This window comes from Lycium barbarum, chromosome 3, assembly GCF_019175385.1.
Source record: "Lycium barbarum isolate Lr01 chromosome 3, ASM1917538v2, whole genome shotgun sequence".
NCBI classification, from domain to species: Eukaryota; Viridiplantae; Streptophyta; class Magnoliopsida; order Solanales; family Solanaceae; genus Lycium; species Lycium barbarum.
Genome location: NC_083339.1, coordinates 107,795,543 through 107,811,824, shown reverse-complemented (window position 1 = coordinate 107,811,824; position 16,282 = coordinate 107,795,543). Strand labels below are relative to the sequence as shown.

Here is a 16,282-nt window from a genome sequence, read left to right as displayed (position 1 = left end):
GTACAAGGCAAATATGGCCCTGAAGTTGGATGACAAAGACAAATATGTTGAAAAAGTATAACGAAGGACAATATAACTTATTTTTTAGAATACAAGGGCAAATCTGACCCTTTTCTGCTTATACTACAATGGTAGTACTACTGACTTATCTTAATTTATGTGAAGATGTTTGACCGTACAATAATTTAACTAAAGAATAAGATTTTTGAAATTTATTGTCTAAAATAAGGTACATAAATTTATGGGGCTAATCATCTCATTAGAGTTTAATTATTACTCTCTCTGTCTCAATTTATGTGATACATTTCCTTTTTAGTCTGTCTAAAAAAGAATGATGTATTTGTATATTCAGAAATAATATAACTTTAAACTTCTCCTATTACCCTTAATGAAATGACTTACAACCACATAAATGTTTATGACTTGTTTTAGACCACAAGTGTCACGCCCCAAAACCCACCCTAGACGTGACCGGCATCCGACATCATGAACAACATCAGAAGAACCTAACAATACAATAATAACACTTGAACCCGCCAGGTTCAACATTCGCCTCCAACAGTTTATAAAATAAAGGTAAACAATTCATGCATATAAGAATTAAATCAGCGGAAGTCTTTAGTTATCTATACTTGTCAAACATAACGACGTGCCCAAGAGTTAATCAATAACTCAATAACTACCCACAAATGTATACTAGGGAGCTTCTAAGATAAATGAGTAATAGTCTGAATCATCGGGACGCAGCCCGGACAACTAATGTAATGAATAAGTAAATCAATAGGGTGTCCCACGAATGAATATGTGGGCTCACCAAATCAGCCGCAACAACAAGTCCTTCCTAAACGCCTGGAGTATCAAGAACCTGCTCTTCTCCGTTACCTAACATACCATCAAAAATAACAATATTATGCCTGAGTACTTCGTACTCAGTGAGTGCCTCGGGGACAATGAATAATACGAAAATAAAGTAAAATAATACATGAAGAAATCAGTCTTGAGAATCATATGAAACCAACGTAATAACCGTTATTCAGTCTATGTATCTCAATAATAAGTATCAAAACCCATTTATAAAGCCTCTTGTCAAGTTACAACTTCAAATATGCATTTTAAATCAATTAAGATAGTCATCAACAATTCCATAAGAAAATAAGAATGTCACACATGCCAATACAGGCCCAAGAATCAAGCATATCGCGCATAGTGCACCACACCGGAACATATAATTCTCGGTGGCTATCTTTCCTCCCGAATAGCTAGGCATAAATCACACCGGACTATGTAGTACGCGGTGGCTATCCTTCCTCCCGAATAGCTAGGCATAAACACACCGGAATATGAAAACCTCGGTGACCACTCATCCTCCCGAATGGCTAGGCGTAAGCACACCGGAATATGAAAACCTCGGTGACCACTCATCCTCCCGAATGGCTAGGCGTAAGCACACCGGAAAATGAAAACCTCGGTGACCACTCATCCTCCCGAATGGCTAGGCAAAATCACATCCACCGAGTTCATAGCATAGAAGCCTATTCACAAATTGTCTCACAACAGTCACACCATATATAACATTAAAGTCCATTATGCCATATCGAAAGAATCAGTTATTCCAATCAATGTTTTGAAAACGCACAACTTCTTTACAAAGATTTCCATGTCCCAATTCACCAATGAAAATGTCATTACCAACTCTTAACTAACATTAATAAACATCTATCGTAGAGGGAAACATTTATAATATCTTATACATATATATAGGTTTTGTTACAATCTAGGTTTAATGTGGGTTTGTCCCCTCACACACATTAACCATTAATCAAAACATGTAATAGATTCCAAGAAACATGAAAAGATTACTTTTCCTCCCATTCATTAAGGAATCTTGAATAAAACTTATACTTCCAACAATAGTTTCAAGAAGTGATTTTCATCCAAAAATAAGTTTTTAAAAGAGAGACGTACATTAGGGTTTTGTATGAGAAGTTCACCCTTTTTGTTCAATAAAGAACGTTCAAGAAAAGAAGTCATGCATTCCAAAATATGGTTTTCAAAAGAGACATACAAATCACCTTCATAATCAAAGAATATGTTCAAAAGAGACATACATCCAAAATAAGGTTTTAAAAAAAGGGAGACATACCTTAATTTGTTAAACAAGGTTTAACAATTCACTTTTCTAATGAAGAACACCTAAACCCTAGCTTGAATCCCTTTGGAAAGAATTATGTTGCAACCCTAGGTTTTTGTCACAAGAATCATGTTAAGAATCATGGGTTTATTGTTAGGATTGATAATCAATGATTAAGATGTTCTTACCTTAGTGTTGGAGACTTGGGGGAATGATTTTCGTCCTTAGGGTTTTTGAGAGTGAAAAGAATGGAAGAAAAACTAAAATTTTGCAACTTATATAATTTCAGCCCGTCAGGCACAATCGACGGTTCAAACGACGAAGCGTCGATATGCTCCGTCGAATTCATCAAATTTCCAGTGAGCAATGCACAATCAACGGTTCAAAGGACGGACCGTCGATCAGAACGACGGAGCGTCGATCTACTCCGTCGAAGTCACCAAATTTCCAGCGAAGACAGGCTTCAGTAAAACGGTCATAACTCTTTGTACAAAACGTTGCTCGGGCTGGGCGACCTACCGTGGGAAAGATATTTCAAATATCTAAAACTTTCATTGAGGAAGATTTTCCAAATTCTCAACACATTTTCACGAAAATCGTCCAGAAGATAGACCTACCAAAACTTAGGCGAATTTAAGGGCCCTTACGAACTTCACTAGTTGGTTTGACTTCAGAACAACCATCCTCCACCCGAATTCATCAAGAATGGATTCATATAGATAAAATATCGTCTTAACACTAGAATTTTACATATTCACACCTAGTTTAAGTTTACGGGGTGTTACAACAAGTTTCAAAGTATTCTTTTTCTTTCTTAAACTCGGTGCCTAATCAAACTATATCATATAAATGAAACCGAGGGAGTACTAAATAACAAAAATGTCATTCTTTCTAGTTTCTAGTATCGACCAAAAAAAAACGTCACATAAAATTGAGACAAAGAGAGTATTTTTTAATATGTTGTAATGAATTATTTGTCCTATTTTTATGGTAACTATCTGATATCACTTACTATATATAATTTGTTACATTTATTATTGTTTAAGTAATCTGATAGTATAAAAATCTTATACAGATCATCACATGCATTACAATTTACAAGCAAGACCAAGAAATAAAACTGACAGTCTTATTACTTATTATTTGGAACGTCCAGACTCAACATCTTACGAGATCAATGATTCTGTATCTGCGTAATAAATTTGTGGCTAATCAAAGTTTGTTTAGGATTTCCCTTTTAGATGGTTATAACACATGCAAGCAAGACTAAGCAATATTCCACTTCGTGTATAGTGTGTCACAGGCATTACAAGAAACAAAAGGTCCTGTTCCAAAAGTTTGATATTTCAAAAAAATGGGAAGTGAAAGTGATGATCTAATGATCAAATAAAATGACTCGTGAAGACAGAATGGCTTTGAGCCTTTGACCACAATGAAAATGCAATTGGGTACAATCTTACTCTAGCCCTTTCTTTGTTATGGTCCCAACTCTCACGTATCCTTTCTATATGGCGGTCCATTCTTCTTTTTAACTCTAATTGTGGTACATGACCTCCTTTTGCTATAATAATTGAGCTGGATTGGAAAGTGCATGTCTGTGAAAAAATGTCAAATTAATGCGTATTTGTTAGTTAAGTAAATCTCTTATAAACACCTTTTTAAACTGTTTACCGCTAAAAAAAAAAGTTAGGATAATCGAATAAATTTATTGAAAATGGGGTTAAAGAGAAGCAGATCGTGCTCGTCTAAACTCTAAAAGTTTGTGAGGAACCCGGAAATAGTCTATGGAAAAACAGTACCCGGAAACAGTCTTAGAGAAAATGTAAAGTTGTTTCTTGTTGTATTCAAAGCTTGAGAGCATAAAGGTTTCTAGGGTTACAAGGGTAAGGAATGTATACTTGTTCCTTCTCCTAAAAGGTATATTTAACTACACAAACCCTAGACTTTTCAACATTCAAGTACAATTGATGATATGACGTGTCAACAATGTTAACGTCTTGTCGCACGGTGTTACGTAGCCCGAGGTTGACAGATGGGACAGGAGTTGTTGGGAGTGCAAGCCAGCTATGAATAGTTATCGGCTCGGAACAAAATGGCCCCATGCTAGCGGCTATTTAGCTTACAATGTCCCCGTCTCTCCAGTTCCTTCTCCTAGCTCCTTGTCTCAAAGATCCTAGATTTCCGAAGACACTTCGGAACATCGTAACCAGGGCGTCCTTGCGACGCAACGGGGCCCTTCTCTCAACTACTCCCACGCCTTCACGTCCTTGGTCCATTTGTCAACCCAGATTTTCCTCATACAGGCCTGGAGACGAAGAGTCATTTAAAGACCTTTTCAAAACCATTTCGTAGAGGGCGGGTATCACGCTCAATAGAACCAGACATTGCTATGTCAATAGTCAATAAGAGAGAGAAAGTGTTTCTTTTTTCACAGTCGTTATTCTTTTGTTTCACAAGCACATACCAAAGGCAAATGCACTGTAAAAAGTTTGCTCTCTGGACTGCTAATAACAATACTATTAAGAATGGACAACGCCTATGAAAATTAGACAAAACATAAAAGCATCTCTCCCCAGTTTAATTGGGGTGGCTTTTTTCTTGATGCCATTTCAGCTTCAATTTTAATCTTTCATTACCACTTTCACCATCTTTATCTTTCCTTCCAGTTAGGTACTGCTTTGCAGAATACATTTTGTGAAGAATATTAGGAGTACTTTTTATTGGATCTTTAATCCAACAAAACCTACTAGTAATTACTAATTAGCTAGTGTTTGACTTTTGAGGTCGAGGCTGCCTAAGAAGAAAGGCATTTTTGCATTTGGCTGCAATTAAAAACAATAACGAATTCACATTTTTACACTTTCATTTGAATTGCAAAATAAAAACAGATTCCCCAGACTTCAGGCATCTTCTCGTGAACCAGTCACGAGTGGAATTGCCATCATAACGATAAACTAATCCCGAACAGATATTTAATTGGTAGTATTTGGCTTTATCTTCTTATGATCACCATCAGATCCAATATTACAAAGATTTGATACCTGAAAAAAGGATACTATGCTGTAAATTTTCTTATTTACTATAAAGATAGTGTTTGGGACATAGAGTTTTATTTTAATTTCTTATTTTTAGATTTAAACCTTGGTCTACCATTATTATACCTATTTGATAGGTCCACATCTAGGCCACATTCTTGAATGTTGTAAAATTTCTTGCTTATTGCAATTCTTTAATCATGAGTATTTTTCTTCTTTTTTTTTCAGAAAAAAGTGGGTGCAAAAGTCTGTTGCTAGGAGTTAGACTAGAAAAGCATCTTGCTTTTTTAGCATTATTATTGGGTAAAACCCCTTTCCTGATGAATATACCGGAGAGTGATCTATAAAAGCAAAAGATTTTGCGCTTTTGCGCAATTGCAATATCGCCCCTTATGGACCTTATTATTACTACTTTATTTTACTTAGTAGGTTTTGGCCATAGATTTCAAATATTTGTCATTTTATTTGGAATTTATGACAATCAAGTTAAAGATGAAGTTGTGTTTTGTTACACTTTTTGCAAAGGAGAGTAGAGAACACTTCATTTGAATTTTGTGAAGATGAAGTTGAAAAACAAGTTATAAGTTGTTTTTCAAATATGAGATCCAACTTCAAGTTGGATTTGGAATTTTCATAGGCAAACATGATTTTCAAATAAAGTGAAAAATTACTCTGAAAAAAAGTGAATAATTCTTATGGCCAAATGGTCCTACTTCTCTTGGGTTTGGGTTCAGGTAAATCAACAAGGTCAAGTTACATATTTGGTCAGTCAGTAAAAATAATTACATTTCGCTAGTTAAAACATACAAATATATATACCGACTATTATTTTGGTGTGCGGATATAGAACATAAAATTTCCAAACAAGCATTCAGCACAAGCCCAAACTCTTGGAATAGAAGCACAAGCCCAAGCTTAAGGCTAGTCTGTGAGGGGAAATTTGCAAGATTGCCCTTCGCTGGGGTGGTCTTTAATTTTTACCCCTCAAAATGATATTCTTTAAATTCTGCCCTTCAGGCAGAATTTTTGCCCTTGCAAATTCTGCCTTAAGGTAGAAATTCTATATTTAGGCAGAATTGTGCAACCCAAATTTTGCCTTAAGGCAGAATTTTCCTTGCGATTTTTTTTTAATTGAGCTAGGGTTCGAACCCACAACCTTAAGGTGTTAGGCGAGGGGTAAAATTTAAAGACCACCCCAAATAAAGGGCAATCCGCGCAAAAAAAAAAAGGTCTGTGAGAGGGTTACCAAGAGAAATAATATGGAATCAATTTTCCTAGGCCCATTAAAGCCGACTTAGCTCTTCAAGTTGCTTCTCTAAGCTGTATGTTCAATTGTTCATACTCTTTCCAAAATGGAATTTCATAAAATTTGTTCACATAGTAGCACTTTTCTCGGTCCAATTCCTATGAGAACATCCTGAAATGTTTGACACAATATTATCAACAATATCATCTTTATATAACTTTCACAAAATTTGATTGTTCAATTTTTAACTATGATGTGAATTTTCTCTATAAAGTTGACTTGTTTTAATATTTTTACAGTATCATCTCCAACTAAAAAAATTTGAGGTTTTACGGTTTATTAAGATAATATATAAAATTAACATATTTTAAGTGATTAATTTATTCAGTATAATGAGTTTTTGAGAAACATATGCAGAAGCTTTTTCAAAATTTGAGCCGAAAATGTCTAATAGAAAAACTTTATCATGTGCATAGGTGCTTAATTGAAACAAGCTATAGTTACTGATAAGTTTAAGGGTTGTCAATATATATCTGCCCTTAAATTTTCATATCATTTAAATTCCGTGTCATTGGCACTTATGCTCTATTTTGTGGTGGTCTTCGATTTTTGGCCCTTGTAATAAATACTTTTTGGGGCATAAATCTATATTATTGCATTCAAATATCCCACAAGTTATACCCTGATTTTTGCCCCGTGCAATTTCTTCCATTCAACATTTCAACTACTTTTTGCACGGATTGTCCTTCAAACGGCACTCATATCTGTGATCTTTATTTTTTTTTCCTTGCTGCTTATTTAGCAAAAATATCTAGACATGCTTCACTTGGCATAAGTTCTGTAACATTTTTATATTCTGAAATTGAACTTTTGCCTCGCTTGGCACAAATTCTGTAGGAATTAAGTTATGCGACATAAATTGTGTTGTTTTTTTCAGATTATGTTGAGTAGTAAAAGTTTTGCCTGTTTCGACATAACTTGTGTGGATGTAATGATACATATATCTTTAGTTTATACTGCGTCAAAAGTGTTGAATGACAAAAATTAAAGACCAAGCCAAAAATTAAATACCACCCCAAAATAGGAACATTTGTGCAAAAAAAAAAAAAAACCCTCATTTCAACTCACGGTGTCTCCCAATGGGCCTCTCCTATTCTTTCTTATCTGGGCTAACATTAACTCCCATGGGCCAAACTGAAAAAAAAAAAAAAAAACACAAATGAATCGTGAAACATCCCTCAACCTTTTATTTAAACAAAAATTTGAATCCCCAAAATCATCAATCAAACAAAATCTACACAGCAGAGAGAGAGAGGGAATTCACAAGTCGTCAAAGAAACAATGGGTAAAGATCTGAGCAACGATCAAATCTCCTCAATGAAGGAAGCGTTCACTCTCTTCGACACAGATGGTGATGGCAAAATCGCCCCATCAGAACTAGGTATCCTAATGCGTTCATTGGGTGGTAACCCGACCCAAGCCCAACTCAAATCCATAATCGCTGAAGAGAAACTCAATTCCCCATTCGATTTCAACCGATTCCTTGAACTCATGTCGAAACACCTGAAACCTGAACCATTTGATCGACAGCTTCGTGATGCGTTTAAGGTGTTGGATAAGGATGGAACCGGGTATGTTGTGGTTGCGGATCTAAAGCATATATTGACCAGTATTGGTGAGAAACTTGAGGCTTCGGAGTTTGATGAGTGGATCCGTGAGGTTGATGTTGGATCAGATGGAAAGATTAAGTATGAGGATTTCATTTCCAGGATGGTTGCCAAGTGATTTCGATCGTGAGTATGAGTACCCTTTACCATTTCAGTCCTTTAAGAAGATTTTGTTATTTGCAATTCAAGGTTCTTTTATTTTTTTCTAGGAAATGTTTTAATCATGTATCATGATTTCTGAATGCACTTACTCCCTCCGTCCCAAAATAAATGTGTTTTTGCTCATTTCACGCCCATTATGAAAGACAATAAATACAAGGTGTAGATACTAAGTTACCCCTATTTATTAGATGTTTCTTGAGAATTGAGCACCATAAAAGAAGTAGGCATAGTTGGAAACAATTACTATTTTTTGTCTTCAATTCCTAAAGGGACACTTATTTTGCCAGGATGGGGTTACCAAGTGATTTCGCTTGTGCTGTGACTATTTATACTGTTTACCATTTCTTTTTGGCAAATTCTAGGTCTTTTTTGCTAGGAAATGTTTTTAAGGGAAAAAGTATGCTCAGTGTCTATTTTTGAAAATAATTACGCCACGTACTTTGAGTTTGTTATCCGATTTAACTCATATCTGTGTATAAACACCTTTTATACACTATTATGCACTTTATACAAGGTTGATACATTATGTATAATGCTTTCCTCCACAGGTATAATGTTGTATAATATTGTATATTGGGCTACGTGGCGTAATAATTTGCAAAAGCGGTACTCCCTGTTTCAATTTATGTGAACCTATTACCATTTGGGGGGTCTATGAGGTGGTTCTTTGATCACATTTTCCTTACATTTTTTCTATTTTATTTATAAATTATTATGACTTGTAGTATTTTGTATGTAGTTCCTAAATATATAAATCTTATTTTTACAAACTTGAAAAATCTATGTCAAAATTTACAATCAAAGTTATAAAATTTGATCCTCGTACTCCGAAAAGGTTCACATAAAATGAAATTTTCTTTGCATATTCAAGGTCCTTTTTGTTAGGAAATGTTTTAATCATGTATGACGATTTAAGTCAAGGGAAAAATTACGTGCTATGTCTGCCGGGAGAAAAATATTTACGCCACATAGCCCATATTTTGAGTTTGTTACCCGGTTTAGCCCATATTTGTGTATAAACACCTTTTATACACTATTATATACTTTTATACAAGGTTGATACATTATGTATAATGCTTTTCCCTAGGCATGGTGTTGTATAATATTGTATATTGGGCTACGCGGCGTATATTTTATGTTGGGCTGTCTATTTTTGAAAATTTCCCGTTAAGGTTGTTAATTCAATTTTTGAATGCACTTATCATGCTGTATTTCAGTGTTTGCGGTAAAAAGGTGTTGCCTTGAAATGTTTAAATTTTATGCGTTTGTCTAAAAAATATGCAGTAATAAACATATCTTTGCTTTTGAGGCTATGCAATTTGCAAATAATATGAGATATTTGCTTTTCTTGTGGTATCTACCTGTTGATATATAAGTTTTGGTCAAAGAAGCTTACTGTTTGCAAATTTTAGATATTTTTGGCAGGAAATATTTTACTCACACATAAAATATATGGAAAATCAATATTAAAGCGCACTCATTAAGCTTCAGGTTTTACTTAAATAGTTTCCTGGGAGAACTGCTTTGAAATGTGTAAGCATTTTGCATTTTCAGACAATATATTGTGAAAATACCTTTGCTTTTGAGAGCTGGTGCAATTTCCGAATAATTGACATTTTTGTTTTGTGCCAGAATCTACTCCTTGGCTTATGACTGAAATTCATTTGCGTAGACTAGTGGCTGTTGACATTTAAGTAGAGAGAAATGTCAAAATCTATTTGCTTAACTTGTAGTGGAGAGAGTTTTGGTGATACATGCGTTAGATAGATAGGATTACCAGAATGTAGTTAGAAGTTTTCGTTTGTTTTCTTCATTTTTGCTATTCTTGGAAGTGAAAGGGAAGAACCTTCGCTGATGTGGGTGAATTATGTTGCTCATTGTTCTGCTTAAGAGACTTCTCTTCTCTTCCTTAGAAGTATCAGCCCTTGGCCTTTGTATTCATCTGCCACATTTATGAGTTATTTTGGGCATTCATATTCACCAGATTTTATGAACACTTTGTTATTTGGTTGCAACTTGCAAGTTACTTTAAGATGTAGTCCTAATTCAATTGGGAAAATACTGTTTGTCAAAAGTCAAAATGAAGTATTCTGCAAGAGATTTTTAAGGAGGGTCATGAGCTTACTTCAACGGGATATGTTCTATATAGGCTTGTACAGTCGCACCACTGTATTGTTGAGTTCTAAGGAGTGTTTTAGGGAAGGTCATTTTAAACTATTTGATGATTTTGATATTCTAAAGGTAACTTTTGTAAGAAAATAAATACTAAGAGGTGTCCTGGGAGAGAGGGATAGCATTAGTGGGCCATTTCCGACGAATTGGAGTTCTGAAACTGTGGCAACAGCCATAGTCCACTGCAGTATGTGAGAGATGATGGTGAGTTACTTGTTTAAATAAAACATGGTGATTCTGGTCGTATATGGTTCAGGATAGCAGAGGGTGACAAACTGGTTTCTTGTCTGTTGGAAAAACTGTATTTGAAGAAAGGCAATTGCGCTCTAATCTGTTAGCTATACTTTTTTTTTTTAATAACCGCGGTGTCAGTGCCAGCTTGCGTGCACCTTGACTAATTCCACGGGATACCTCCCACCAGCAATAGGTCGTCCACCAAGGCTAGGACAAATTGGAAGAAATCACCTAGTGTTTTTACCTCTAGTCCTCTACTAGGATTTGAACCTGAGACCTCATGGTTTTCAACCCACTTCATTGACCACTAGGCCACACCCTTGGGTGCAAAAAGTATTTCTTATTTGGTATAACAAAGTCCTCTTTGTTCGCAAATTGTGTTCATTTCTTGATAACAAGCATCAGGTATTATGGAATGGGTTGAAAATACTTTCCATTTTATTAGGTGGAGCTTACAGTAAACTTTGAGTGCTTCATTGACAATTATCCTAAGTAAATCATATAATCCCTGAATGTGTTTTGGCCAGAGATATGTTGAGAACTTGCATGTTAGGTCAAATAGTTTTCATATTTTACTTGTAAATGTAAAAAAGAAAGTTTTGTGTTATAACTCAGTGACAACTCGTGCATTTTAAAGTGCAAGCATGAGTTTCAACTTCCACGTCTAAAAAGCTTGCTTTCATATCTGACAATTCATATGCAATTCTTTCACAGCAAGTTCACCAATTAAATTCTTCTGATTGACTTCCTTTTAAATCTCTGTCTATACTGATTCATCTATTGTACATCCAAATTAGAACTTAACTTTATACATTTGTCATTCATGAAAGCTTAAAAAACTGTCCTAGTCATACATCCCTTTTATTAATAAGTGCTCTATAAAGTAAGTTGAATTCAGTTCAGATTGCAGTGAAGCAAACTTTGGAGATTGGTAGGATATCCCCACTTCCCTCCTAAGTGAAAGATGCTTCATGTCTATATATTGTATCTCATGAGGTGAAAGTTATCTAGAAAGTTTTTCCATTCTCTGTAGGGAATAGGGATTGATCGTGGCCTATGCCAATAGGGAGGCATCAATGTCCTGTCTGTTCCTAATTTTGTTTGAAACCACATCTTGTAGGTTTTATTAGTCATGTATTCATTTTAATCTGCATAAGACATTGCTGATGTAAAACTTGCTGTTATGTCAGAATCCTATATTCCGTCTCTCTCTGTAATAATCTGGACAAAGAAGAGTTTTTGATGGCTCATTACATTAAAGCAGAAATATGCTTGAAGTACCAGGTCAAACTTGTGAAAATGGAGTACTTTGTCAATCTAAAATAGAAAAGATAATGCTGACATTTATCTCTCTCCACTCGTTTCTTACTCTGACTCCAAATACCTTAATTAATTTAGTCCTGTTAAGTGTTAACTAGAAAGAGGGAAAAGGCAGTCATGAGGCTTCATCCTATGGGCTGCATGATGGTACTTCAACTTATGCAACCTTGTTATGTGAAGCCAGATCAATGTTCTCCTTAATACCACTGCAAACTGTCTTTGTTGTATGTGGACGTTAAGGGAACAACATGACTCAACTTGTCTTTCTAGTTAGCTTTTGGTTTTTGCTCCCTGCTATGCACTTTACTAGAAAGTCTGCCTATGTGAACTCGTGCTCCTCCACTGATGGTGTGATGAGAGGATTATCAAGGGCAGAAAGTGCTTATTAATTCGAGCAAAAATATCTTTCCCTCTGTCTCAAATAGAATGACGGGGGATTTAGCGGCATCAGCAAAATTTTCTTTCCTTGTAGTACTAGTGATTTCCTTTTCAATCATGTGAGACCTGTTTTCTTGAAAATGACTAATGCTGGTAACTTTAGTGGCTTGGGGTTGATTTAAATGCTTTGCGCTTAGTCCATAAAATTGTAACACAGATGGGAAGGACAAAGAAGGAGAAGACTACCGATTCTAAGTAAATCCATAAAACTATAACACAGATGGGAAGGACAAAGAAGGAGAAGAATACCGATTCTAAGTAAAGCAATGAGCATCAGGCTTTCATAATGGAGGTCTCGGGTTCGAAACCCCCTGCCTACGACAGCAGGGGATTTGCCCTCTGGGTCAAGCTCGTCGCACAGGGCTTGCCTTGTGCGGGTTATCTCTCCTATGTGGTTTGCGGGCTATTGCACAGGGGCGGGGTTTACCCTGTGCACACCCGAAGGGTAGCGGCTGCAGGTTCCCTTGTCATAAAAAAGTAAAGCAATTTGTTTCCCTCTATCCATCGCCTTTTGGTTTAAGTTTTTAATTAGTTGGAGGAGCATTTGAGTAAGGTCTTAACAAGATTTTGAATAGGTTATCACTCATCGCTCGAGCAAACAAAAATGCTACAACTTCTAAGGATATTATAGACAAGGATAGAGGTTTTTGGAGAACTTACAGCTCTTTGGCCTCAACTGTGATCTGAATAAATAACAACTTGGGATAATTTAAAGAAACAAGTATCTAACTGATACTATCACTTGCACTTTGTTTGCCACTCTGTATTCAATACACCATACACCATATTATTTAATACAAGCTAATGATTGTATTTGTCAATGCACCATCGAAGCCCTCAAAGATGAGAAAAAATATCTGTTACGTTGAATATGAATGATTTAAATTCTGCGGTGAAGTTGGAAAGAAAGTTAATCCAATTGCAGACCGAATATAGTGTTGTAGACTGAATCTTGAAGAGCACATGCTTCATGCTTGTATATAAGCCTCATAGTTATCCGTGTCCCCTCGTACAATCTTCCACAGTGGGTAGGACATATAGCAACGTACATTAACCATGACAGAAAATGGTGCCTACCAAATTGCTTATTGTGCTTGGTCAGGAGAGGTTGGATGGGAATCATGTCAATTTTCAAGCACATCTGCTTGGAAAGTAGGGTCCTTTGCTTTGGAAAAGGAGTGAGAAGTTAAGTTCCATGGTTTTTGTTAGTCTATGTCATATTTATATTGTCAAATCTTGTTGGTTGTTTGGGAACCCACAAGATTGATATTTTCCCTTTTATGCAGTAATACTGTGATGAGAAATGGTTACATCTTTAGGTTGGCCTTTCCCCTCCAATACTAGGTTAACTCCCATAGACAAGATTTGGACCGTGTTAATGTGACGATCCTTCAATTTGATTAAGGTTTGGGGCTTGAATAGTTTTTCCTCCTCCTATAAGAAATGATTACGTCTTTTAGATGGCCTTTTCCCCTCCAATACTCGGTTAACTCCCATAGACAAGGTTCCAACTGTGCTAATATCGCTACCCTTCAATTAGGTTAAAGTGTAGGACTTGAATAAGTTGATCTTGGAAATTAAGAAGGGGTTGTGTTATGTTCCCGTTCTTTTTCAGTTTTTTCTTTCTCCTCCTCCTCTACTGTGATAAGAAATGATTACATCCTTTAAGTTGGCGATACTAGGTTAACTACCGTAGACAAGGTTCCGACCATGTTATTAGGTTAAGGTTTTGGGCTTGAATAATTTTTCCTCCTCCTACTACTACCAATAACTATCAACTACCACCAACCACTACAACTAACTATTATCGCTACCAGTCTGACTTCGCCAGCTCGTCTCCCGACGAGGACTACGGCCATGTAAATTTGTGCATAAAAGTTGAAGTGGGATGAAAACCATGAGAGACTAGGGTTCAAATACAATGGAGGGTTAGATTATTTATTTCTAGTTGCCAAATGTTTGGCAGCGAAATTATCTGATATCTGTTTTGGTGGGAGATTTTAAGGTACCCAATTGAATTGTTTTGTGCATAAATGATGAAATGGAATGAGAACCATGGTCAAATCTTAGTAGAGGCAAAAGAGTGCTAGAAGTAATATTATTAGTTGCCTAACGCTCGGTGATAAGAGTTATCTGATCAGATTTTAGGTACCCAGCTGAGTTGTTGACGTACCTGTGCGCAACTGAATTGACACTACCACTATCCACACACAAAAAAAAAACACACACACACACTTGAAAGCTCATCTACATGACTTTCAATCTTCTAAATTATTTGCTGAATGTTTTAAGTGTCAGCCAATAAGATATCATAATTATGGATATAACTTGATGCATCTTATGTCATGCTATTATTTTGAGCTTCAATACTGTCCTCAGAACAGAGTTTTTGCTGCTGATCGATATTTACTTGAATACTTCAAAATTCAACTAATTTTCTTGTTTTTTGAATTTTTCACATGCAGGCGATTTGAAATCTGTGGCTGTAATATTCATTGGATGAAAGCAAGAACCTGACTTTGAGTAATTTTAGTTTGGTCTTTCATTTGGCATGTTCAAGTGCATCTAATTTGCAATTTCCTAGGATTGATTTCGCTGTTTTTCACTTGTTATTGTCATTGAACAATTTGTTATTCAGATGTTATCCTGTATGTGGTTTTTGGCATGCTGAGACCCGTAATCATCTAGAACCTAAAAGTACAGTTGCTTCTTCCTTGGTGTATAGTTTAGACGCTGTGTAACTTAAACTCGTCTTTTCAGTGTTTCTACTTTCGTTTATCCTAACGGAGTCTTTGGAATGTTGATTCAAAATGATCTCGATGTATTTATTTAAGATAACTTTGCAGCGAAAAAAAAAGAGAGACCCAAATATGATGGATGCGCCGTCCCTTTCCGTGGTTATATGATTTTTCCACTTCTAACTAAAAGGAAAATGGTTTTCATAGTATGATACCCAAATTGGTAACAAATTAAGTTAAGAAAATAAGTAGAAGAGCAGATCAAAGGAAAGGAGAGGAAGAAGAAGATAAAATCGAGAACGACGGGATGAAGTGCTTTAACTTATATATTGATACCTACAAATAAGTTGTGATATCAGCTGTATACTCATATTGGATTCACGTTTGTTTGCTTAAATGAAAATACAGAAACTGAAGACATGCAGTAACAACTAAAACAAAAAGGACCAAGTCCGAATAACTCTCTGACAAAATTCTTGCTGAAACTGTTGTGTCATTTCATTTGATAATTATGTATTAATACCCCCTTGATGAGCAACATCCTTGTCCTCAAGGTTGAAGGACGGAAATCGAACCTAGAGACCTGACCATTGGACTAAACATTGAGTTACTGCTTTATTGCCCTTTTTGATCATCTTCCTAGCCAAAATAGAGTCAGGAACATGCTAGAATGGGTTGGATAGGTCAGTGACATGAGGGTGAATAATCATAGTTGGAGGAGGGACGAAATTTGAGCCGAGAGACATAAAATGTAGGATGAATTTTGATGTTAGGAGGAAGATGACTAGGCTACAACTCCAATTCTTTCAATAATTGAAAATACATGAAAGTGACACTACTTCAATGAGGCATTTCACAAGGAACCAAGCTAAAAACCTTCAAACATTGCAAGCTTTGTGGATGAAGATGGAACCTTTGGAAGGCTCCAACATGTAAGCGTTGAAGATATTTAATATATTAAGGAGCTGTTTGGACCTGATTTGAAACCATGAGATGAAATCATGTTTGGACATGCAATTTGGATTTCTTAAATTGTATTTTTTTTTTATAGACATAAAGACCCTACAAGTTGTGAAAACTATCAAAACTTTTCTAATTCTTATACAATCTTACCAAATGAGCAAGTCATAGTTCATAAC

The 16,282-nt window shown here is 35.7% G+C and overlaps 1 protein-coding gene across 1 annotated transcript; it reads left to right on the top strand.

Moving 5' to 3' along the window:
• The first annotated feature begins 7,680 nt into the window (after positions 1-7,680).
• LOC132631755 (probable calcium-binding protein CML13) lies at positions 7,681-15,183 on the top strand. The gene is made up of 2 exons (XM_060347452.1): positions 7,681-8,205; positions 14,871-15,183. The coding sequence occupies exon 1, from the start codon at positions 7,754-7,756 to the stop codon at positions 8,195-8,197; it is 444 nt and encodes a 147-aa protein (XP_060203435.1). The 5' UTR covers positions 7,681-7,753; the 3' UTR covers positions 8,198-8,205; positions 14,871-15,183.
• Positions 15,184-16,282: the final 1,099 nt, after the last annotated feature.